Genomic DNA, 22,463 nt, shown 5'->3' with positions numbered 1-22,463 from the left:
CGCTTTTGTCTCCACATTGTGAAGGTCGTCTACGGCAAATTGGAATAATTTTATCTATTGTTTTATTAAATAGAGTTGAACAGCATACAAAAAGACCGTAATTGAGACTAACTTGTGTTCGACAAGTTGCAAAATAAGCAATTACAGAATCGGATCACAACCTCTAGATTGATTTGTATGACAGATACGCAGAGCTGGCGGTCCATCAGCAGCCTTGAATGACGAAACATGGCGACCTTGGTTCGCCGTTTTCCCTGTACGCGTTGGTGACCTTCGAGATGGCCGTTGATTTGAGAGCGATTTTAGCCACTCAGGCAGCGAGTGTCGTATCGGATAAAGGAGGCGAGCGCTGTGTCCAGTGGCGTGTAACCGAAAGCGAGAAACTCGAGTGGGAACACTGAATCGAGTTCGACTTGTTTTAAAGCTCCCCTAAGTACTATTACAAGTCGAGGGGATAGGGATTTGTGGGGAAGCTTAAAAGACTTAATGTTGAAGGTGAAATATTAAAAAGGTTTTCAAATATGTCTTGATTTTACATAGATCTTAAATGTATCTGGCTGAACTCAGTTTACCTGCTTGCTTTTTAATGTCATATGCAAGTGTACCCTCAAGCTGAATCCAAAACACACAGGTATAATTAGGTAGACAATTTACAGAATAGGCGTTTACAAAGAACTAATGTTGCAATATGATGTTGCAGTGTCATTTTAAACATTGACCTATGCATGAAGCTTACAATAATGCGCAGCCGTTTCCAGAGCCGCGGTACCACAGAATACTTCGTCGGCAATAAACCGGTTATTAGAAAATACTTGACAAAATGAAGAGCGCTCGATGTCTTCACCCGCGCTACCATCGTATTCCTATCGAAGTTAACAGTTAATTTTAACATTTGCTTTGTAGCTAAGTACTTTTGCCCTTTCGTTTCTACTACTCTCATAGATCACAGCAGTTTAAATTTTTGTTGACGTTATTAATTGGAAAATTATCTAAACTTCAAGAAATTTTGTAGGTACTCATTGCAATTTTTATTGACTTGACTTTGACCACCACCTTGACGGATTACCTTTGTAACGATAAGCAATCTGATTACCCCAAGTTTAAATGTTGAGTAAATAGATACAGGCGCTAATTGCTGCGAACATGTTGGAGAGGAATTCGAATCGAGAGTGCAAAGACGAGACGAGAGAACTAATTTGTACAGCCTTGTAAATACGTACTTTGTTTTTACAAGCAACTGAGTGACACAGTTGAATAATAAATACCTTGGTATCTATCTATCTATTAAATCGAATTTCCCGATTAAAGCAGTATAGCGTGCTTAATAGATCTATCTGATGGAATTATGTAGTTAGCATAAAGTGCGGATACCGGCCATTTGTACCAAGGCTCTACGCTAGTAGGTAATCTATCGGAAGATCCCATACCTACCTTGCGTTCTGTGTTTACATCGTACCTACATAGTTTGAAGGTTCTTAAACAGGTAAGTACCTACTTTATGGTTCTTTTTTATTTAGAGACGCTTTAATGCTCTTACAAAATTGCTACATCAAAAGTATCCGCTAGGTAATAAGCAGCTTATTTGCGTCATTACGAATTCAACAAGCATTCTGGCAAGTACAGCCTATTTGGCATATAATCTGTATTGTATACGCGATATTAAATTCTGTCGAGTTCCGGAGTAGGTATTATACAACTATTGATTCTGCAGTTTATTCGAAAATAAAGGAAAAGAATAAAAAGGTGGCAAGTGTATTAACAATATTGATTCTCATCTAACATTAAATACACTTTAAGCATTCATGATTGAGGTGGTGCCATGACGAGACAAATATGAAGAGGTGATGAGACAAATATGATATACACCTACCTATTTAATTTGGATGCATGTAACACAATGTGTGGCTAGAGACTTGAACATAATTGCATTATTACCAACCATAGTTACTTTTCTTTAGATAATTTGGCTAACTATTCTTATTAGATGATAATGGCGGGCGGGGAACAGCGCGTGACGTCACGGTAGGCGGCGCACGCGCCTCGCAAGGTGATCATTTCACATCAGCTGAGCTATTACACAAATAAAATGTCCATATTGTGTAAATTAAGAGAATATATGAAACACATCAACATATCCTACTAATATTATAAATGCAAATGTCTATATGTTTGTTTGATACTTCTCCACATCAAAACAGCTGAAGGGGTTGTGATGAAATTTGGAATGTGGGCAAAGACATCGGCAGAAGCTAGTTAATAATAATAGCAACTACAGAGATGGGACAATTTACTAATGAGATTAAAATCATATTATAATCATGACAAACAAAAATATACCATTGTAAACACTGTCTACCAATACTATTTTGTCCACTCGGAAAAAAAAATTAAGATATAAGCACAGAATATTTGGGGACCCTATACACAACATAATAATAGTGATAGTCAAGCTAAGCTAAATATCAAATTAGATTTTTTTACTAATTAGAATCCATTTGGAAAATTAAATACTGATTCTAATAAGATTTATTAAGTAAGAATGTCTTAAATATACAATTATTAAAAACATGCACAAATTATTCTAAGATTTTTGACATTATCTGAAGATATTATTACTTAGTATAGTGACCTAAGTATAGAAAATAAAAGATAAATAGATAATGCTATGTGGTGGACGGCATAGGATTTTTAAACTAGATTCGGACATTCTAACTAGTTTATTAAAGATAATAATATAGCTAGTTGTTGCATTTCATTGGTGTTACTATTTATTCTACACTGTAATCTATAAAAAGTTGCAACCGCAACATGCCTTTATTTAATATTCTGGGTAGTTTTAATAAAACCTCTTTAATATTGGCTGGTATTGCATGATCTGTGGAACTATATACAAATATGATATGCCCAGTTTCTTTTGAGTTAGTAAGCAAGTGAGATTTGGACATACAACTTTATACAATCGGAATACTATCAGACCCAAGTAGATGTTGGGAATAGTTTCATTGTTCTATTTAACTGATTTAGGATACTTTTAGAACAACTAGTAAGTTTTATCCTAATTTTATTGAATTAGGCAAGTAACTGAATGTCTGTGTTCATTCATAAATGAATGGATCAACAAGTTGACTGCTTTATTCTTTTTACCAATTTATGAGTTGCTGTTCAGTTGATTATAAGTTACTTATTAAATTTTTTATTATGTACTTTATTGTTTTTTATATTTATAGTACAAATTCAATTTTATTATTTCCTTTATTACAATTTTCATGATACATAATTGTAAATACTTTCCAATTCAGCGTTTAGCAAACAGAAAGCTCCAATGAATTAGGAAGTAAACAGTAACGACACACGCAATAAATTGGCACAATGCTAGTACATTCCCTAGCACGGGCGACAGCCTGGCACTGACACGGCACGTTTCAATTACACGACTGACTGCTGCTTCGCAACCACTACAACCAACACACGATAATATCTATACAAATTCAACTCCACCGATAGGTTTTACTTACCAAAAACAAGTTTCACACGAATTAACACCGACAGAGTTAGATGGTATGTGAACACCTACACAAAAGTTCAATTTCACTGTCCAAAAGCTTTCAGCATAATCACAAAACTTGCACCACCGTTTGCTATTAGGTATGGAAGATATTTTATTGGAAGAAACACCACCAAACAGTACACGGATGTAGGCTTTCCCGATGAATAGCCAACAAACTGTTCTCTATCAATCGGCCATTGCACGACACTACACCACAGACTAACAAACCCACCCAAATCGCAATCTGTCGTCACCACTTCCACAGCAGCATAATAATTTATTTTGAATTCATTCAAAATTTTAATTGATTTGTTTATCTGATCATTCTTACGAAAACTTAAGAAAACGATTTTGTGATATATTAGTTGTAATCAGACCAATGATAAAATGTGTAGTTAGTATTTTAATCTGAATCTAGAAAAGAGTTGTATATTACTGAAGTATTCGTAATTATAAACAGTTTTTGTTTTAATCTTCTATAACAGTTGTTAATTTATAACCAATATAAAGGTAATTATTATTTTACTTTGCGTGATAAAAATGTCTCTTTACGAACGTATCAATTTTGTTGTTGTTGACATTGATGACAATAATGTGTCATTGTATGTTATTGTCAAACAGACATCCGCTCACCTGTTTTATTCACATTATTGTGATAGAAATTCAAATATTTCAAATGTAAACAAACGATACCATGGTCAAATTTAAAACTGCAACTTCTGCCTATAAAGCCCTAAATGGGCTCATATGTGTGTACAAGCCGCCATGTGTACCTGTGAAACAAGTGCTCCATACAGTGAAAACCAATTTATGCAGAGGTTATATTTACCTATTTGTTAAATTGAAGAAGTTAATATTTACATATACTATATAACATAAAGTGGATCATTCGTTTTAAAGGCAGTTTTTATAAACTTCTTGACTTTGTTTCACAGATTTGAATGCTTTGCCGGACAGGCCATTGGAACAGAGAGTAGAAATCCTAGGATCAACAAATGAACCCATGAATGTGAAAGTAGTACCTAATTATGCAGATAACCCTCTGGTCTGTGGCCCGAGGTATATTAATGAAGATTTCAGGTGCACTTGGGCATCACATCTTGGTTTATTTAGCAGCGGTGTATTATGTAAGGTTGTTTTTTACTAAATTCTATTTTGATTTAAATTTAAATAATAACATAAACTTATTCATATCTTTCAGTAATAGGAATCAATGAAGGAACAAGGCTTGCATACAAAGTAAAGTCTGGGCAACCAACTAGAGCTTACAAGGTCCAGGGCCAGCTCGGCAAAGCTACAGACACATACTTCTGGAACGGCAAGACTGTAGAGAGGGCCACTTTCAAACATGTCACCAGAGAGAAGATTGATAAGGTAGTTGCCAACATGCAGGCTGCCCACCAGAAGACCATGTTTGAGTAAGATATTTTGACAAATAATAATATTTCTGTGTACTGTCAAAACATTGCCATAATAATAACATTATTGCAGGCAGTCAGGACTCCAGATGGATTTACAGTCCACTTATGAGTTAGCATCTAAAGGTCTGATCAGGCCTGCAGACAACAAACTACCAGTCCTCTATGGTATCAAGTGTGTCTACTTTGATCCTCCTAACTTTACATTAGGTAAGTGTAGAGTAAAATCAGACTAAATCATGGGCATGAATAATATATAGACATCAATATTTTCAGTTATTTTCAAAATTGTCTCATATTTTCTATGGTTTCCTTTTGTTTCAGAAATTCAATCAGTCAATGAGTATGACAAATATCTATGGACACTAGTCCATGACCTGGGGGTGCAGCTGAAGACTTCAGCCTACTGCACAGGTGTGCAGTGCATCAGACAAGCCAAGTTTGATGTGAACCTTGCTTTACTGCGAAAGCACTGGACATTAGAACATATAGCCGACAATATAAACACATGCCAAGAAATATTAGATGAAAATGAACAACTAATTAAACCAGAATCTGCTTTATTAAGAGCATAGATGATAAGTAGACTAGATCGTAAATAATAAACTAAATAATTTACATCAATTTATTGTTTTAATTTAACAATTAAGTAACATCTTGATCTCTTGAAAGACACTTTATTATGAATGAAACACAATGAAATTGAAAATACATTAGTGTCTCATTTAGATCTATATTGGGACAAACAACAGGTTAAACAATGTGCAATTAATATAATGCTCTAAACATGGTTGTCTTGACAAGTACTATGATAAATTCTCTGGAAATGTACTAAAATGTATTTAGTGTTCAATAATAATTATAACACTGCAGGATGCTGTATTGTGTTTACATTGATTCAATGTCACTACCACTTGGGTCAACTTTAATCACTAGTGTCACTGGCGTCCTCTAATCAACTGCCACTGGATGATGGTGTTGATGGGGACGTGTTGGCTTGCTTCTCCATCTGTTCTATCCTCTTATGTCTAATCATATTAGAGAGGATGCCATCAAACGATGTGGTCTTCTTCTTTGCTGAACCTCTTAGTGTATCCTCGCCTTTACTACGTACTCGTAATCGCAACGAACTCACTTCATCCATAAAATCGAAATCTGATTTCTCTTCTCTTATCGGCGACGCTGGAATTTCTGGTTGGTTTTCTTTACTAACAGGTACCGGTGAAGGAGGTCTCCGACCAGGACATTTCCATTCTAACGGTAATGTTCCAGTTTTATCAAGAGCCTTATATAGCTCCTCCAATTCAGCTGGTTCTGGAATCCAGTTTTTGCCGATAAACATACCGGTTTTAGATACCTCATCGTCTGAACAAGGTAAATCCCAGTCATCGCCTTGTAATTCTACTGTGCCCATAATTTAGACGTTTATTCAAAGAGTGTGTAATATTTATTTTGTATAATAAAAATTAACAAACCCAAACAAAACGACTCTACACACGCAGGTTCAAATGACATTAAATGTCAAATTTTGACATTAGGAACAGTGTTGCCAGCGAGAAATTCTTTGGTAAATATTAATACGTTCACTGTGGATGTTATGAATTCTTTTTGATACGTGAATTACCGTACGGCAATTTCTGTAAATTTTACTTCAGTATTTTTTTATTTGTTGCCTGTAGATTGTTGATTATAGATTCAAAAAGATGGTCCAATTACCGCAGAACAGCAATTGCCGCAGCAAAGGCACGTCAGTATACTTCAGACGTTTTTAAGATTCGTTTGATTTTTATATAAATTGTGAAAAATATTTTCGTTTGATCATAAAAATAAAAAGTTAAAAACATGGCGTTTAAAGTTTTCACGGCCTTCAAACATAATAATTATATTTATCTTCAAAAATACGGCAGTTTAAAATTCCTCGCTGGCAACACTGTGTGTCAAATGCTTTCCACATTCCACTGATTCCACACGTGAGAGAGATCTGACTTTGACAGTTTCGTTGTTTACTATAAATAGTTGTGGTGTTTTATCAAAATACTGAATTTTAACATAAATTATGTCTTCTTCATCAGATAGTGATTCTGAGCGTGAAATTGAAGTAAACAGGTATGAAAATAAAAGATAATAACTAAGTTTTTGTGTGCTGATAACGTACTATAGTTAGTTGAACTTTAATAATTCTAACCTATTTTGTAGACTTGGAGATTGCGAAGTATGCGGCAAAAACCAAGCTAAATACACCTGCCCGAAATGCGAGGTGAAGACCTGTTGCCTTGAGTGTGTAAGGATACATAAAAAGGAGCTAGAATGTGATGGCATCAGAGACCGCACGAAGTTCATCAGGATTAAAGACTTCACGGACACAGACCTGCTGAGCGATTACAGACTACTAGAGGAGTGTGCGCGGTTTGTATATGGCGTCAAAATAGATGAGAAGAAGAAATACACTAGGGTTGACAAGGAATTACCTATTGTAAGTGAACCACAATTTTTTATATAATTTAATTAACATGCTTTATGATAAGAATAAGTTTATAATTATGTTTTTTTCCAACAGTATCTATTTAAGCTCAAAATGGCAGCCAGGCAGAGGGGTACAGCCCTGCAATTCTTAGCACAGAATTTCTCAAGGCACAAAGTGAATACTACCAGGTACAACAAGAAAATGAATATAATCAACTGGAGGGTGGAGTGGGTGTTTCCTAATGTTGAGTCGGAGCCTCTGAAGTTTGTGGATGAGAGGTGTGGGGAACACAAGCGGCTGTCAGAACTCCTGGACAAGTATCTGAACCCTGATGCCTTGCCTTTTGAAGGATCAAAGGCATTGTCTTACTATAAATCTGTGGGATTTAGTGGAGTTAAAATATTACTAAGAGGTATGTAGAGTTAGATTCTGTAAAAATTATCTTAGTTAACCTTGTATTGAAGATATCATTATTTACTTGATTCTATATTTCTTTTACAGCTGAGAAAGTGAAGGGTTCTGGAAGGAAGTTCTTTGAATTGGATCCAACAGAATCTTTGGCTGAGAACCTATCTGGGAAGTGCATAGTGGAATTCCCAATTATATTTGTTGTACTCAAAGACCATGCCTACAACTTTGAGATTATAACACCAGGTTTGTATTTGCATTACTTTACTGTGTCAGTCTCACAAAGGTCCAAGAAAAAAATTCAAAATTAAACTTAAGCTTCTTTCAGTAGTTCAATTGAATTACTATAAGTTTATTTCAATACTCTTGGATATTGTAAGATTGAATAGATACTATTTTGTAGTAACCCAGAACTGATTTGATTGTTTATATTGTTTTTTGTTTTACAGAAGATGAAATAGAAGAAAAATCTGGTACTAATACTGATAAAGTTGGTACTAGTAATAGTAAAGAAAACACTACATCAGTAGTTAATGGGAACCCTGATACACAAGCCAATACTGATGGCAACACAAATGGAACTACAGAGCATTCCAGGAAGAGACCTAGACAGCTACTCACAGAGAAAGTAGCCCAGGAGAAGAAGATGGAGATTGAGAAGGAGATCAAAGCAGCAAGAAAGAAGAAACCCAAGAATCTACTGTTCACCACAGGATACTCCTCAGAGGAGAGTTTGGACGATAACAGTGAAGATGAAGTGGAAACCTAGTAATAGGAATTCTCGAGGGAACTGATAAGTCACACAAGAATCTGCACATAAACATGTGTGGACAAACTTATGAATATACAATTACTGATTGTGACTATATAATATTATGTAAGCCTGTGATATTATTTGTGTATGCATAGTGGGCTTTCTGTTTGTGTTGTATAAAAATAGGTTTATTAAATCTCCATTAAATGTAATTATACTATGTATTAAGTTACAACTGAGACATGAAATATACAACCAAGATAAACTTTTAGAAATAATTTTCATTGTATTTGTATTGCTACCAAATGGTTATCTGTTAATATGAATAAATACTCATTGGTGGCACTGATTCCCAGGACTTCTCCATACTTGTCAATGTTAAATACATGTTGTTGGCCAATTTTTATGGCCTTCATGGTGCCTCCGGTCCTCTTCCTGAGTTGACAGTCTTGGCTACTGTTGGTTTGATATATGAAGATGTGTCTGGTAGCTTCACACACAACACTGTATGAGAAGTTAGGAGGGCATGTGACAAACTTCCTGTTTTGTTTTGATGATTGCACATAGCCAAATGCACTGAGAGAGCCTTGGTGCTTCACTGGCCATGTGTTGGTGTTTACTAGTTGTGCATAGGGTTGCCAGATGCAGGCATCCACATCATGTCTTAGTGCCAGGGCTGGCACTTCTTGAGTTTCAATTTTGATGCTAAACAAGTATTGGTGAACACTGAGTGGTGCTCTGTGTGTCACAGTGTGGGTTGTTGCATCCAGTCTTACTGCAATAATAGAAAGAGGTTTGTTGAAAAAAAACATCAGACAAAAATGTAATCTTGAAAATTTCATATTGTACTAGAAATAACTTTACCTATAACTGTATCCTCCTCAGATGCTGCATCACATTCTTCTAACTCCTGTGTAGACAGTCCAGGTACAGCAGCATCAGCCATTACCTCAGTTTCAGCACACAGATGAGCCAGTCGTCTGTGGGCCTCCTCCACTAAGCTGGCATCCATAATTTGCTCACCATTTAGGTCTCCGCCCTCAACCAGGTCTTCCCACATCATGCTCTCAGATTTAGTCAGGAGAACATCAACCTGGCCATTGTCTTGGACATTCCATGTTGTTAGTTCACTGTCCACTTTGTGCTTCAGTTTTCCATCAACAAAGGTCTTGCCAGCATAGCTCACCTTTATGTGCAATGGTGTAACATTTACTATCAGAAGTGTTCTGTTGAAGTTTGACTCCAGTTTTAAAGTTATTGTGATATCTTCTGTTGTCTGCAGCCATGTGTAGATGACAGTTCGAGGTGACTCTGTGGAGGGTGCAACAATTTCCTTCTCCGAATCTAAGGTGAATTTGAATGTGTTGTCGGAAGCAATGTACAGTGCAGTACAACTTGTTTCTATGGCAGCATAGTGCACAATGCCTTTGCCTTGTACTTGTCTGAAACTCATCTGCTTCCAACCTTGGTCTTCTTTGTCAAAGGTAACCCATGTGAGCACAGAGTCAAAGTGTGACTCATTCTGCTCAACTGATTGGAGAAGACAGTGCAATGTCTCTACATTGTCTTTTTCTTGAATTCTAGAGTCCATTATGATAAAATATTTTCCTTCACCTAGAATAAGACTGGACTGAACTGTTTGCCATGCTTGGTTTCTGCCGGAGGGGCGATTTCTTGCACCTGTATCAATAATGTGCAAATATCCTGTTCCATCACTGACTACAGCTACACTGTCTGATGGGAAAGACAAACAGAGGTTGAAGTGGCCGGACTTCCTCTCCACATGCGCGGGCACGTCGTAAACAACTTGGTTATGGAACGTTTGATTTGTGTTGTCGAAACAAACACGACGTATTTTTTGTTCTCTGTCAATGTAATAGTAATTCAGAACGTAGTCCCAATAGTCTAAAACTAAATGATTATGCAGTGCGAATAGTTTAGCGTGGACAAATGAGTACTGAACTTCATCTGGATACACTTTGTCGACCGGTACAAGCAGTTCATGAGTAAAATGTGGTAGAGCATGTAAATTTAGCTTGTAACCTTCAAAATCATGATCCAAAAGCCGCCGGTTGGGACGTAGTTCAATAAGAGAAGACATGTTTTAGTACAATGAGTACAATTACAATTTTTTTAGAGTTAAAACGTTGCACTGATAAATCTCACAAGAAATTTAGCAAATACAAAACATTGGATGCGAATTGACATTTGACTTACAGTCAAAGTGACAGTGACACATACCACAGATACATTATAGAAAAATAAAACAAATTATACCTAAATACCAACCGTACGGATTATTTCAGTTTGTTTGTAAGAAATATTTTAACTAATTTTTTACATGTTATGAACAAAATACTTTAGGGCGTTAAAATATACTACAAGTTTACTTAATTTGTGTACTCTCACTTAAATTCCCACTTTGGTTTTGTACTTGCAACACACATGTTTGACATTTTTAAAATACAAAATCATATTGACAGAAGTCCTGCTGGAGAGCGCGAACCACGAACGCAAACAAGAAACGTAAACATTGTTGATAAAATCAAATAAAACCCAAACTTTAATGATGAAATATACTGTTTTAATATACAGATAGGAATGCAAACGAAAAACACATGAAATGGAAGCCATTAAGAAGGATATTTCCTATCAGGAAATGCCATTCTGTGTGAATACACCGTGTGTAAGTTTAACAACTTTATAATTTATAAAATACCTTTGTATATAGCTAAACAAGTCTGTAACGGAATCATCATTTTATTTCAGCATGATTTTTATATATATACAGACCTCAAGGACGTAGCAGAGAAATGTTTAATATTCGGCGATGAAGTTATAAAATGTAGGACGATAGGAATTTTAAAAAGTATCAATGGACGTTTCTATTTGACTGACGTAAGTTTGCATCAGTACAAATAATTATTTGTTATGTGAGGACATTTTCCTATAAAGGTTTTAATTTTCCAGCTGAATGAGACACAGTGTCAGTCGGAGCCTCTGGTGCAGGTGTCCGTGGTGTACCTGAAATCTCCGCCACAGTCGACAGTAATTCCATACCCGGTGCAAGTATTTGGGACACTGCAGTGGAAGAACAGACCTGTTATATTCGCTAAAATATTGCAGGTATTGTGCCAATTTTTTTTGAGACTATATCCATCTGATTGACTGCATGGTCGTTGCAGTGACTAGGCAGTTGTGCAGTGCAGTGTTGGCAGTCGGTGGGTAGGCAGCAATGGTTAGTGGATTTGATTCCCGCATGGAGAAACTCTTTGTGTGGTCCACAAATTGTTATAGGTCTGGGTCATGATGATATAGCAGAAAAACTTAGGGTGGGGCAATATTCTTAAAGAAAAAAATCTACTTGCCTCAAAATAAAAATCATCTATGTATAATAATATTTTATTTTTAAATAATTCCTGTTTCCAGGTAATGACTGTAACTACTGCAATAAGAATGAAGAATTCCTTAAGTAGTATCACCAGTCTGCACTTGGCTAGGAATCTTCCTGTACATGAAGAGCAACAGGATCCTACTTGAAACAAGTAACAATTAAAACATTTTTTGTTATGTTTATGTTAAAAATTATGTTCTTAATGTGTATCTAGGATAAGAGTGTGTATCAAATATCAGATCAATCTGCCATCAGAAAGGGGGAAAATTGTAATTATGTCATGTGGGGCAAATTAAAAGAGTCAGTTAAAAGAATGCATATTTATTAAATCTTAAATAAATACATTAAATAACAATATGTGATAAAATTTACAACATTCCATCACCAAGCACTCACTGTGCTCATTACATTTAAAAAAATATGATTGGCATAGACAAGATTACTTCCATTTGCAAGCATTTTCAAGTATTTTATCAAGTTATACCAAACACATTGTAACAATGCTATGTACCAGTTATATATTCAATGTATTGTGGTCGAGTACATTGCTTGGAATGCTTATTTTGTGTAGTATCTGCTGTATAACTCTCAAAATAATGAAGCAGCATCATGTAAATATATGTTGAGCATGTCACCCTCAAATTTATAAACCGAATATCTCTGTAACAGTAATTATTATGATGTAAATAAGAAATACAAATGTTATTGCAGTAAGGTAAGGCTAAGGGCTCTTATTTCTACAATACCTTGCTATGTCTAGTTACAAAACTATCCGGAGTAATCACATAGAAAATATTAAATCTTGCAGACATATAATTTATTTAATATCCCAAATGTGTACTATTATAGTTTCAAAAGGCAATTCAACTATAACAGCATAGCTGTCACACTGTGGGTGGACTTCTATGGAACTTTGCAGTACCATAGTTATAATGTTTTTACTTCTAAATTGTCTTTGTTTGGCAAAGTAATTAACCATTTGACCTCCACATCGAGAAAGCGAAGACATGCCCTCAGCACCATTGTGAAATAGTTTTTTGGAAGTTGTATAAGTGTTACTTCTTCGTCATATATGTAGATATGTACGAAATATAAAAAAGGGCATTTAATATAATTAAGAATGAGTCAAGAAACATCAATAGCAAAAGGAATTACAAAAATGTATCTATATTTACGTTTAGAAGTCTGGCTGGGCATTATTTTGGCGTGTTGTCTATACACGATTGGCGGTCAAAAGGTTAATAAGTGAGTTTCTCATGACAAAATAATTAAGTTGGTGATACAGATAAATATATTGAACAAGTTTCCACTGAGTATAACTTGCCATTTTATCTGATGGTATTGCAAAGTAGCCCATAACACAGTACACAACAGTAGTACCACAGTAGTAGGAATACATGACCAATCTAAAGCACCCAGAAGTACAGCACGAACACGAGCAGTATGACCGCGCCCGCCGTCACCTTCACCAGCATCGACTTTGTGTTCAGGTATGTCGCGTCCTTCTTGTACTTCGAAGACATCATTGATAGGTTCTGAGTCTTTGTATCCAGTTCTGAAATAAATTCATTACTTAGTGAAAACTAGTTACTTGTTATCTATAAAACATTTGCGTTAATGTATAAATTATGTATCTTGTATTTTTATTAGTCATTCTTGTTGCCGATTTCGATGTCGTAACTGATAACAATAAAAAATATAATTACTCTAATTTTCATCCAAGTCGTAATGAGTCATGGATTGGTATCTTTCATAGCTGTATATCCACTCTATTAACATGTTTATAACTTAACACCTAGAATGGTTAATAGTATTACCAGAGAGTATCGCTCCTCTCTGCAGCACATCGTCGATGTTTTGCATCATGATGCGCTGCACGTCCCCAAGCTGGCCGCCGAGCTGCGCGGCGGCGCCCGCGCGTCGTGCGCGTGCGCCGCCCTCCGCGTACTGCCGCCGTGCGCGCTGCATCCAGGTGTCGAACTCTATGAATGTGTATGGTCGGGTGACTGTGTTCACCTGTAACATTTCATGATATCAGAATTAAGAAATTGCTATATTAAACAATAAGACAGTTTTTATGATAGTCTGTATGTGTAAAGAAGAAACATAGGTACCTACATAAAACATTTGCAAAGCCACTAGTGTTAGTAAATATTTTTTTACAACAACATAAATATGGTTCACTGCTCACAGTTTCTGTGAGCTGTTAACAGAGCATGTTAGTTTACAGTTAGTATTATGATTCTTTAGAAGTGTATGAAGTTACTGGTATAATATTTAGTTGAAATGTTAAATGTGTATTGTTATCAATGCTGAACTAAATAGTTGCAGTGTTGTTATGCAAAGCTAATTTGTGTTTTTATCAATATTATAATATGGCAGGAAGTGTGTTTTTTAATCAGATGTAGGGCCTGATTGACTTTGGTTATATAAAGTTACTGTTTGTGTATCTGACACATTTTATTCAAATAAGATCCTTAGTACGAAGATATGACTAATTCTAATGATGAGACAGGATTTTTTTTAGTCAGGTTCATGATTATTATGATATTATTTATACATACCCTCTTGCCGTACTGTTGGTAGAACTCTTGAGCTATCTCTTCGAGATAACTGAATGCTAGTCTTTTGCTGTAGTTCCGCTCACACAACACTAAGTAGCAGATCTCGTGTTCAATAAGATAACTGAAAGTTGTAACACAAATAAATTAACAATTAGTTTGTAGTTGTTGCTGGTATAAGGTCCACAGTGTAGCCTAGGAAATATAAATAAATATTTACATTTTGTGTATAATGCAACAAAATAATAAGATTGCACAAATTAAATTAATAATTTCATCAGAATGGATGTGCTAGAATTGGTGACAACAAAAGCGTTAAATTGAGGGACCAACTGAAAAATAAAAAGCGATAGGACTCACTGGAAGAGATAGGGCCCAGTTTCGATGGAGCAACGTGTCGGCGATTGTGGGCCTAGTTTTCTAAACAGCATTTTAGCCTGATTTTGATACTCCAGTACATTGCAGCCGCTCTGCGAACCACGACAGCAAATTAAATTATAAAATAAAAAATAATAAAGTGGACAAATTAAATAAAAATATGTCGTGGATCAATACAGTGGTGAAGAGATAAACTATATTTATAATAAAGCTAAAATTACAAATTTAAATTTGTAGGAGGATAGAAAGGTGTTTTCAACATTACACGTGGATAACAATAAGTAGATTATACAGTAAATAACTGGTTACCTGTTCATCTTCTTGCATTGTAGCGGCCAGAGGGAGGCCGTCTACGACCCTTGCGATCATTGTCATAAGAACCATTTTCGATATTTTAACTGTCTCTCACGTTAACATATAAACAAATGTATGTTACAGTAAGATTTTCACATAACAATGATTACTTTTTCCTTCTCATTATCGGGAAATTGGAAAACAAAATCTATTAAATGACAGCTGAGCAATACACGTCAAAGCCACTGACATGACAGCAACACGTCAGACAAATATACTTTTAATTTTGCAAGTTTGAATACAAAGCTTTTGAGATCGGTTGACTGTTTGGACCTTGGACCTGAAGGACTTTGTCTGTGCTCACTAGTGTACAATATTGTACTTGGTATGCACTTTGTTGAAGTGAAATGTACTTCGGGGTGAAAGAAAGGACTTAAGTAAATTATTACAGTCGTTATAATTATTAATAGGTAAAATGAGTGTGATGCAGAATTCGTATAATTGTAATAGTTGTTCGGAGTAGATGCAAATAAAGTATTGCTTCTTTTTTTTTGTAGGGGGAAAATCATTCAATGACTTCTCCCGCCTTGGACGAGACGAGAAGTGGTGTCAGGCTTTTACCCGGTAAACCTGTTAGCTAGTCCGCAGCTCCGGAACCTTAAAGTATTGCTAGACAATCATATTGCAATTGACCGCCACGCTTCTACAGTGTCGTGGTGATGTTTTCAGACATACTCTTTGATTCCAGCGCAAAACATTTACCACTTTTCTTCGTACATTTAGTGACAGTTCGAATAGTATTCCGTTCACAAATAATACGTTAGTTAACCAGTGTGTCAGTACGATCGTGCTGCCAGAAAGAACTCAGTCAGTGTTATGTTATTAGGGTTATTAGATATATGTGTTATATTATGATATGAAATATATGTTAAGAAAATGCGGACCCATGTAGTACTTATTTAACTTTGAAAAAATTGATAACAGAATGACTTATTTATAATACCCTACCAAAATATTTTGTGTTGTTAATACAAAACAAAAATGGTTAATTTAAGAAAATTACTACTCAGTGCAAAAATTTTTAGAAATAAATAAATGTAAATCTTCTGGTTATAAAATTTGAAATAAATAATAGCACTAAGTGTAGCTTATGTACCAAAAGCGTAAATTGTATTGTCAATTAATTTAAAATGACTGTGTAAACTTAAGTTTACGTATTCTTGTACCTACCTAACCCATTTGCATGCCAAAATTGGTAAATGTGCTGATCTGATTATGTTGTATGTCATGTACCACATTTGAGTAAATAAATAAATTGAAATTGACTAAATTAAGTGGTCAAAATGAAGAGTTATTTGTTTAGTGTAGTGTGTATATGTTTACTTTTTACCTTATGTTAAATATTGGTTTTCTATTCAGTTCTACTTGATTCGGGAATTAGACCCGAGAACATTTATACTTTCTCAGTATAATTTGTATTTATATGGTGAAGGAGGTAGGTACTAGGTATAAAAGAGTTCTCCCGTCAATCTGCAGAGTTTGTCACATCGACGGAGGATTCGCAGGGTTCTTAATAACAAACAAGTTTGGATTTTATTGTGGATATTTTATTAACATTATCATCATGCATCAAATTTATGTGCTAATTCATTTACACTTATAACTAACTATACATAGAAAAATAACTTAACTAGGGGGGCAGAAAATACAGTATTTTGTAAAATTAACAACTAAATAAAATTACATTACAATATCGGACTTTAACTGCATAAAACTAAAAGCAAGTATAACGCAAAATCACTGTAATCGCACGCAACTCTCAGAATAGACGTGAATTTTGTTAAAACGTTGACAAAAGCGTAACGAAAGCGCCATCTATGAGCGAGTAGCTGAAACTAAAGTTCATCATTCACCTAAAACTCGTTGTCTACACAAATGTAACACACCACTCTCATCCGGAATGAATTACGTATTCGAATATTGGACATTAATTTATCGACAAACAGGAATACGTACATTGAAATAGTAATTAACGATAAAACACGTAATTATGCTGTCTGCCGCCGACGAGCGAGCGCAGCGCCCTCTCCCGCTATCACCGAATTCACTAACCTTCTCATTGCTTCCTTGCAAAATATTCTCATATTTCACCTAACTAGCGACGCCAATAACTAGTCGTTCATGGGTCGTGAGGGTGTGCGTTTGGATCATTAACATTATATATTTTGTATTTACATTAATTTCGACGCTAAACATGCGCGGCCCCGACAGGAGACCGCGGTTACGACGACGCCTCGTACCAATGCGGCGTCTGATATTATAATTTAAAATCAAATTATGATACTAAGACTAGGCTCAATTTAAAATAATTTCATTAATAATATTTTTTTTTCAAGGTGCCTTTAAAATTTACATTGAAAATTTAAGTACATTATTAATTAGAAACTTTGATTTTAATTCAACAACATCAATTCGACTAAAATTATTTAAACTCTCCGAGCATTTTTTTAAATGCTTGCTCAAACATTTTGCATACTACCGGTAACTAGCATCTCACATTGTCGATTAGGACTCACACTAGCCGAATTATAAATTCTGAGAGCGTTCACCTTCCATCCCATGGTCCATTCATTACCTACTAATTAGTTAATAAAGATATTTTACAATAAAATTTGTAACCTACAGAACGAAATTTCCTAAAAAGGAAAAGAATTGAATGCCTTCGCCGACGCCAGTGGGCGCCACTCGCGTGACAGACTAAATAAATAAATTAACTCCTATAATTATATTTACAAAAGCATAAGAAGTAGTGCCGAACAGAAAATTATTGAGAATTCCATCTAGCTATATAAAAATACGATTAAAATTCCACAATTTAGTTTTTAAAATATATTATTTTCAATCACATGAAACGGCCACTGGTTTTGTTCGAAGAAGTTTGGATACTGAGATCTTTCACCTATACAAAAGTCACTTATCGCACTGGTTTATTTAATATATAGTTTAACACCTGTATATCGGTTGGACTGGTCTAATATATTATTGTATTGAGTGCGAGCCTCTCCCGAGCGCGGTCCCTCAACATAGCACCCTTCGTACCCGACACTGTCACTCTCCTAAGGCTCCTCTGACCCTCACAGTCCGAGACCACACGTGCCCTCCGTGCGCTAGGCGACCGGACACTTGCACACTAACATTTTACTCCACATATATCCTTTACTTTGATTATAAAAATATTGCAAAACTACAGTCCCAGTCAGCGGGACAACAAGAGTGCGGGGCTGGAGGCGGCTGGGGCGCACGTGTGGTCCACAATTATATTGACACGACGCCAACTAACAATTCCTCCGCTTACGTACATTTACTATTATAAACAAACTTTATTGTATACATAGAAGGATCAATTTGTCTTTGCATTGAATGAAACATCAATTATATCTGTCTATATGTCGAAGTGAACTAGGCTACACCTTACTCGATCTTTCTTTTATATCTATCTAGTTAATAGTATTATGATTCATTAACATTGGACCACAAATCGTAATTAATTATTAATAATATTTATTCAGGTAACAAAAAATGGAGGTTGCGCGCCGTTCAACTAAACAAATATAAGATATATATACAAGCGGCTTGATATGCTGACAAAACAGGATGTATATGTATACACAGTAAATAATTGTTTCTCTCTGATATGTAGTTGTAGTCGTGATGTAGTGCGCGCAACCCCCTCGCAACATGCTTAATATAATTTTAAATAAACGAAATAAACTAGAACATGTCCACTTAAACAGCTCACTTACAGTAAACATATATTTATAATTAACACAAGTAACGCACAAAATCATCCCTTAACTAATCATTATGTCAGTTTGTATCAGAAAGTTGGCAGTAGGTTTATCAGTACATGCGTAGTATTACGTTAAAACGTTTGTGTAAATGAATTTTTGCAATCTAATATCATTTCCAAATTCGGTTTCGAAATGTACCTAAAACAATGAGATAGACTATGCGACGTAAGAGCGCGGCCCGAGCGGGCCCGGCCGGCAGCGCTAGCTCGCTCGCTCGGGGCGCGCTCTTGGAAACAGATTACAGCTAGATAATAGACAACTACTAATGTTCATATAATATACATAATATATAAATCAACAGCGTGTGGTTGCTTCCATTGTAACAATGTGTAAATATGAGATGGCCATACAAAGCACCAAGAAGGGAATATATTTCATCTGAGGATATTAGGTACTATAAGATATCTTGTAATATAAACATTTACGTAAATATTTCTTTATAATAAACTCTTATTTAGACTATATATATATTCTTATTGCGATTTGTAAACTGTCTCGAACAATGTAAATTGTATATTCATATGAATCATTTGTAACGTTTTGCGTAGTTTTGAGGTAGGAAGTTCTGATTGCGTACAGTCGACCGAGGAAATGTATAATCGACCTTAAACATGCAATATATAGAAATTTCATTTACAAACATTTAAAAATTCGTTTCAACATTATACAAAACTCACTCCGTCCCCATATAACATCTAGCAAATTTAGTGTTCCTCTTCTGAAAGACCCCTAAAAATAGGTACCTATATAAACATTTGAGCAATCAATTTCGTCTCTCCTATTTTTGTATAAATATTAAATTCAATGATAAGTTAATATTAGTTCGATTTGAGAGTAATATTTATATTAATAACATTATATAGAAGCGATCTGAAAAACGTAATGCATGATGATTTGAAAAATAGACGAATTGTAACTATTAGTGAAAAACTTGTAATGTAAGAGCGAAATGAATACGCGTCCTCTCCACCGCCCACCGTCGCGTCACGGCGGTACGCATGAGATAGTGTCCTGCACCGCGGCACTGGGCGCTGCGGCACTGCGGCACTGCGGCACTGCGGCGCGCCGCCGCGTCACTCATCGCACGTCACACGTCACCACGGTCCCGTCACGCGTGTCACTCGAGATTCGTCTACGCCAGCGAGCAGTCGATCTCGACGATGTCCTTGGGCACGTCCACGAACTGGTACACGAGCCGCTGCCCGTCCACCTTGGCCAGGATGCCGCGCTGGTAGTAGTAGCGCAGCGCGCGGCCCATCGTCTCGTAGTTCATGTCGGGCTTGTTCTTGTGCAGCCCCCAGAGCCTCGACACCGCCTTCGAGTCCACCAGCTTGAACACGCCCTTCTCGCGGTTCGTCCACTTGATGAAGCGCGGGCAGTACTCCCGGTCCTGCAGCAGCTTGAGCAGGAACTCCCAGAGGTACGTGGTGGAGCCCTCGCGGCTCTTGCGCTTCACGCCGGGCGTGGGAGGCGCGTCGGTGCGCGGCCTCTTCTTGGGCTTGAGCTTGTTGTGGTGGTGATGCCGCTGGTAGTCGCCGAAGTCGAACACCGAGTAGGGGAGCTCGTCGTGCGGGAGCGGCGGCGGCGCCGGAGCGGCGAAGTGGTGCGCGCCGCCGCCCCCGCCGCCGTACCCGTAGCCGTACGCGTCGCGCTCATTCACGCCGCCCACTGGAAACAAAACGATGTTCAGTCATTACTAGAACTATCAATAAACGAGTACACATAAAACCTAGTAGCGATACCGATACTTTCACTCTAAACATGTTATACAGCAGATCCCTCAAAGGCTTCCTAAAATTATATTGCGAATTTTGTACTTAATTTTAAAAGGCTTTATACCATATCCGTTGTAAAATGAATCTCACCAAAAATGATGTATTAGTGTTAGACGAGTCAATATTTAATGAATTTAATGTTTATGCAACATTTAGTTCCAACGCTAGTGGCTAAACAATAGTGGGACTAGGCGACAGAGCAACTCTCATGCGATTAGGACTCTGTTGTTTAAACTAACTCTAGTATTTTGATAACAATATTTTATATTGTTTTAAATTTCATACATAGAGTTGGTGAGGAGAGAACGTCCTGTTCCAGACGTGAGCACCATGTTACTCACTAAACAAGCTGCGGGTGTGGATCGGGTACTCTTTGAAATATTTGTTTTGCAATTCCTATAATACTTATTTACTCGTAATTGGATTAAAAACACCGTATCGTAGTGACATACATACATATCTATCGCGTGAAGCAATGAAATGCAATAGCTAATACGTCGATACCCTATCAACATGGTGTAGCAACAGGTGATAACAATTATAGCATTGCTCGGCTCGAGAGGATGCGCCTGTCCACTGACAAACTTATCAAATTCAATTATTTTATACATTACGATGATTTATAGATCTGTTGTGGTCCTCTTTTATTGTTATGTGACTTAGGTATTGGATGATACTGTAATGCTTTTATAGAGATAATTCTGCAAATGGTTTTATACTAGTCTCGGCAGAAAGGGAAGTTTAATCTTAAGAGCTTATTTATTTGTAGTAGTATTGCATACATATAGGCGCGATGATACAACGTCTTGCTCAGTTCCCAGAAAAGAGCGAAACATTTCCTAAAACTTGCTGTTGTGGTCGGGCGCCTCCGTCAGACAATGCGAACGCGTTAGTTGACGATAGCACTGATAGTGTCGTGATTGCGTCAAACGCACCGGCAGCAGCGCCTTGACCCGAATGCCTGTGGCCGGCCCACTCCGCACTCGCCGATACGTTTTCCTCCTCAGAAAAATAAGCTTCTGATTTAGAGGAATCAATCACAGTATACATTACACACGTAGAGGTTACACATAGCTCACCAGAGCCTAACGAAATATTACCGAGTCATATCATTGCGCTTTTACCTATTTTAGTAAAAGCGAACGAGTAATGACGTCATTCAGTAAGTGTCCCGACCTGTTACATATCGCGGAATTCTAGAAATTGTAAACCTTGACCAATAGGCCTTTAATTTGCGTTGGCTACAGATTTTCAAGATGTTAGAGTATATAACACAAAGTCAGTGCTTTATACATAGTCAGGAACTATGTACAAGTATATTTTGCACTACATGTCGACCGCTTGAGTTTGATCTAAAAACTTCAAGCCGACGGACGAGGCTATAAATTTCATCTGGCTAGCTCAATAAAACAGTTGTTTGGCTGTACGATTAGCCCAATTCGTGGGAAATGATTTAGTTAGCACTACATTATAATATCGCAGTCTGTCTTTACGTCTGCTTACACAAGTACTTGTGTATATTTGTTTATGAGGTAATTATGTTCTCATATACACGAAGCTTTTGATTTCAGTAATTTTCAACTCATTTCGATTGATGTAGACGTGATTGTTGTTTGGCT

General features: G+C 36.5%; 8 protein-coding genes across 18 annotated transcripts in view; 3 read left to right on the top strand and 5 right to left on the bottom strand.

The window, feature by feature from the left end:
- The window catches only part of LOC118262880 (protein FAM102A), a 57,945-nt gene extending 54,166 nt beyond the window's left edge, over positions 1-3,779 (bottom strand). For 2 of the 3 annotated variants that reach the window (XM_035574528.2, XM_050697541.1), the window contains exon 1: positions 3,516-3,778. The gene's annotated coding sequence lies outside the window, so the exon portion shown is untranslated. Of the gene's footprint in view, positions 1-3,515 lie in introns of all 3 variants that reach the window. The other variant, XM_035574530.2, reaches the window with a different exon arrangement.
- Positions 3,780-4,148: 369 nt separating this feature from the next.
- LOC118262883 (pseudouridylate synthase TRUB2, mitochondrial) lies at positions 4,149-5,589 on the top strand. The gene is made up of 5 exons (XM_035574533.2): positions 4,149-4,365; positions 4,483-4,674; positions 4,749-4,965; positions 5,039-5,175; positions 5,290-5,589. Exons 1-5 carry the CDS (start codon positions 4,242-4,244, stop codon positions 5,538-5,540), a joined length of 921 nt encoding a protein of 306 aa, XP_035430426.2. The 5' UTR covers positions 4,149-4,241; the 3' UTR covers positions 5,541-5,589.
- On the bottom strand, positions 5,577-6,455 carry LOC118262884 (PAXIP1-associated glutamate-rich protein 1A). Its single transcript, XM_035574535.2, has one exon. The coding sequence runs from the start codon at positions 6,377-6,379 to the stop codon at positions 5,921-5,923; it is 459 nt and encodes a 152-aa protein (XP_035430428.1). The 5' UTR covers positions 6,380-6,455; the 3' UTR covers positions 5,577-5,920.
- A 448-nt stretch (positions 6,456-6,903) lies between these two features.
- LOC118262886 (box C/D snoRNA protein 1) lies at positions 6,904-8,871 on the top strand. The gene is made up of 5 exons (XM_035574537.2): positions 6,904-7,071; positions 7,162-7,438; positions 7,523-7,841; positions 7,931-8,083; positions 8,287-8,871. The coding sequence occupies exons 1-5, from the start codon at positions 7,022-7,024 to the stop codon at positions 8,604-8,606; spliced, it is 1,119 nt and encodes a 372-aa protein (XP_035430430.2). The 5' UTR covers positions 6,904-7,021; the 3' UTR covers positions 8,607-8,871.
- LOC118262885 (nudC domain-containing protein 1) lies at positions 8,794-10,818 on the bottom strand. The gene is made up of 2 exons (XM_035574536.2): positions 9,456-10,818; positions 8,794-9,366 (listed from the first exon to the last, which is right to left on the bottom strand). Exons 1-2 carry the CDS (start codon positions 10,690-10,692, stop codon positions 8,873-8,875), a joined length of 1,731 nt encoding a protein of 576 aa, XP_035430429.2. The 5' UTR covers positions 10,693-10,818; the 3' UTR covers positions 8,794-8,872.
- A 233-nt stretch (positions 10,819-11,051) lies between these two features.
- Positions 11,052-12,704, top strand: LOC118262888 (uncharacterized). Its single transcript, XM_035574539.2, has 4 exons — positions 11,052-11,277; positions 11,361-11,489; positions 11,562-11,717; positions 12,021-12,704. The coding sequence occupies exons 1-4, from the start codon at positions 11,215-11,217 to the stop codon at positions 12,129-12,131; spliced, it is 459 nt and encodes a 152-aa protein (XP_035430432.2). The 5' UTR covers positions 11,052-11,214; the 3' UTR covers positions 12,132-12,704.
- Positions 12,291-15,473, bottom strand: LOC118262887 (vesicle-trafficking protein SEC22b). The gene is made up of 5 exons (XM_035574538.2): positions 15,234-15,473; positions 14,907-15,016; positions 14,550-14,670; positions 13,803-14,001; positions 12,291-13,540 (listed from the first exon to the last, which is right to left on the bottom strand). Exons 1-5 carry the CDS (start codon positions 15,306-15,308, stop codon positions 13,392-13,394), a joined length of 654 nt encoding a protein of 217 aa, XP_035430431.1. The 5' UTR covers positions 15,309-15,473; the 3' UTR covers positions 12,291-13,391.
- A 1,330-nt stretch (positions 15,474-16,803) lies between these two features.
- The window catches only part of LOC118263008 (ecdysone-induced protein 74EF), a 192,288-nt gene continuing 186,628 nt past the window's right edge, over positions 16,804-22,463 (bottom strand). For all 9 annotated transcript variants that reach the window (XM_035574735.2, XM_035574734.2, XM_050697544.1 and 6 more), the window contains one exon: positions 16,804-20,737. In XM_035574735.2, coding sequence (XP_035430628.1) covers positions 20,202-20,737 — 536 coding nt within the window. In that variant the 3' untranslated portion in view covers positions 16,804-20,201. The remainder of the gene's footprint in view (positions 20,738-22,463) is intronic.

This window comes from Spodoptera frugiperda, chromosome 12 (assembly GCF_023101765.2).
Source record: "Spodoptera frugiperda isolate SF20-4 chromosome 12, AGI-APGP_CSIRO_Sfru_2.0, whole genome shotgun sequence".
NCBI classification, from domain to species: domain Eukaryota; kingdom Metazoa; phylum Arthropoda; class Insecta; order Lepidoptera; family Noctuidae; genus Spodoptera; species Spodoptera frugiperda.
The sequence above is the reverse complement of the archived record's forward strand: the minus strand, read 5'-3'. Positions and strand labels throughout refer to the sequence as shown.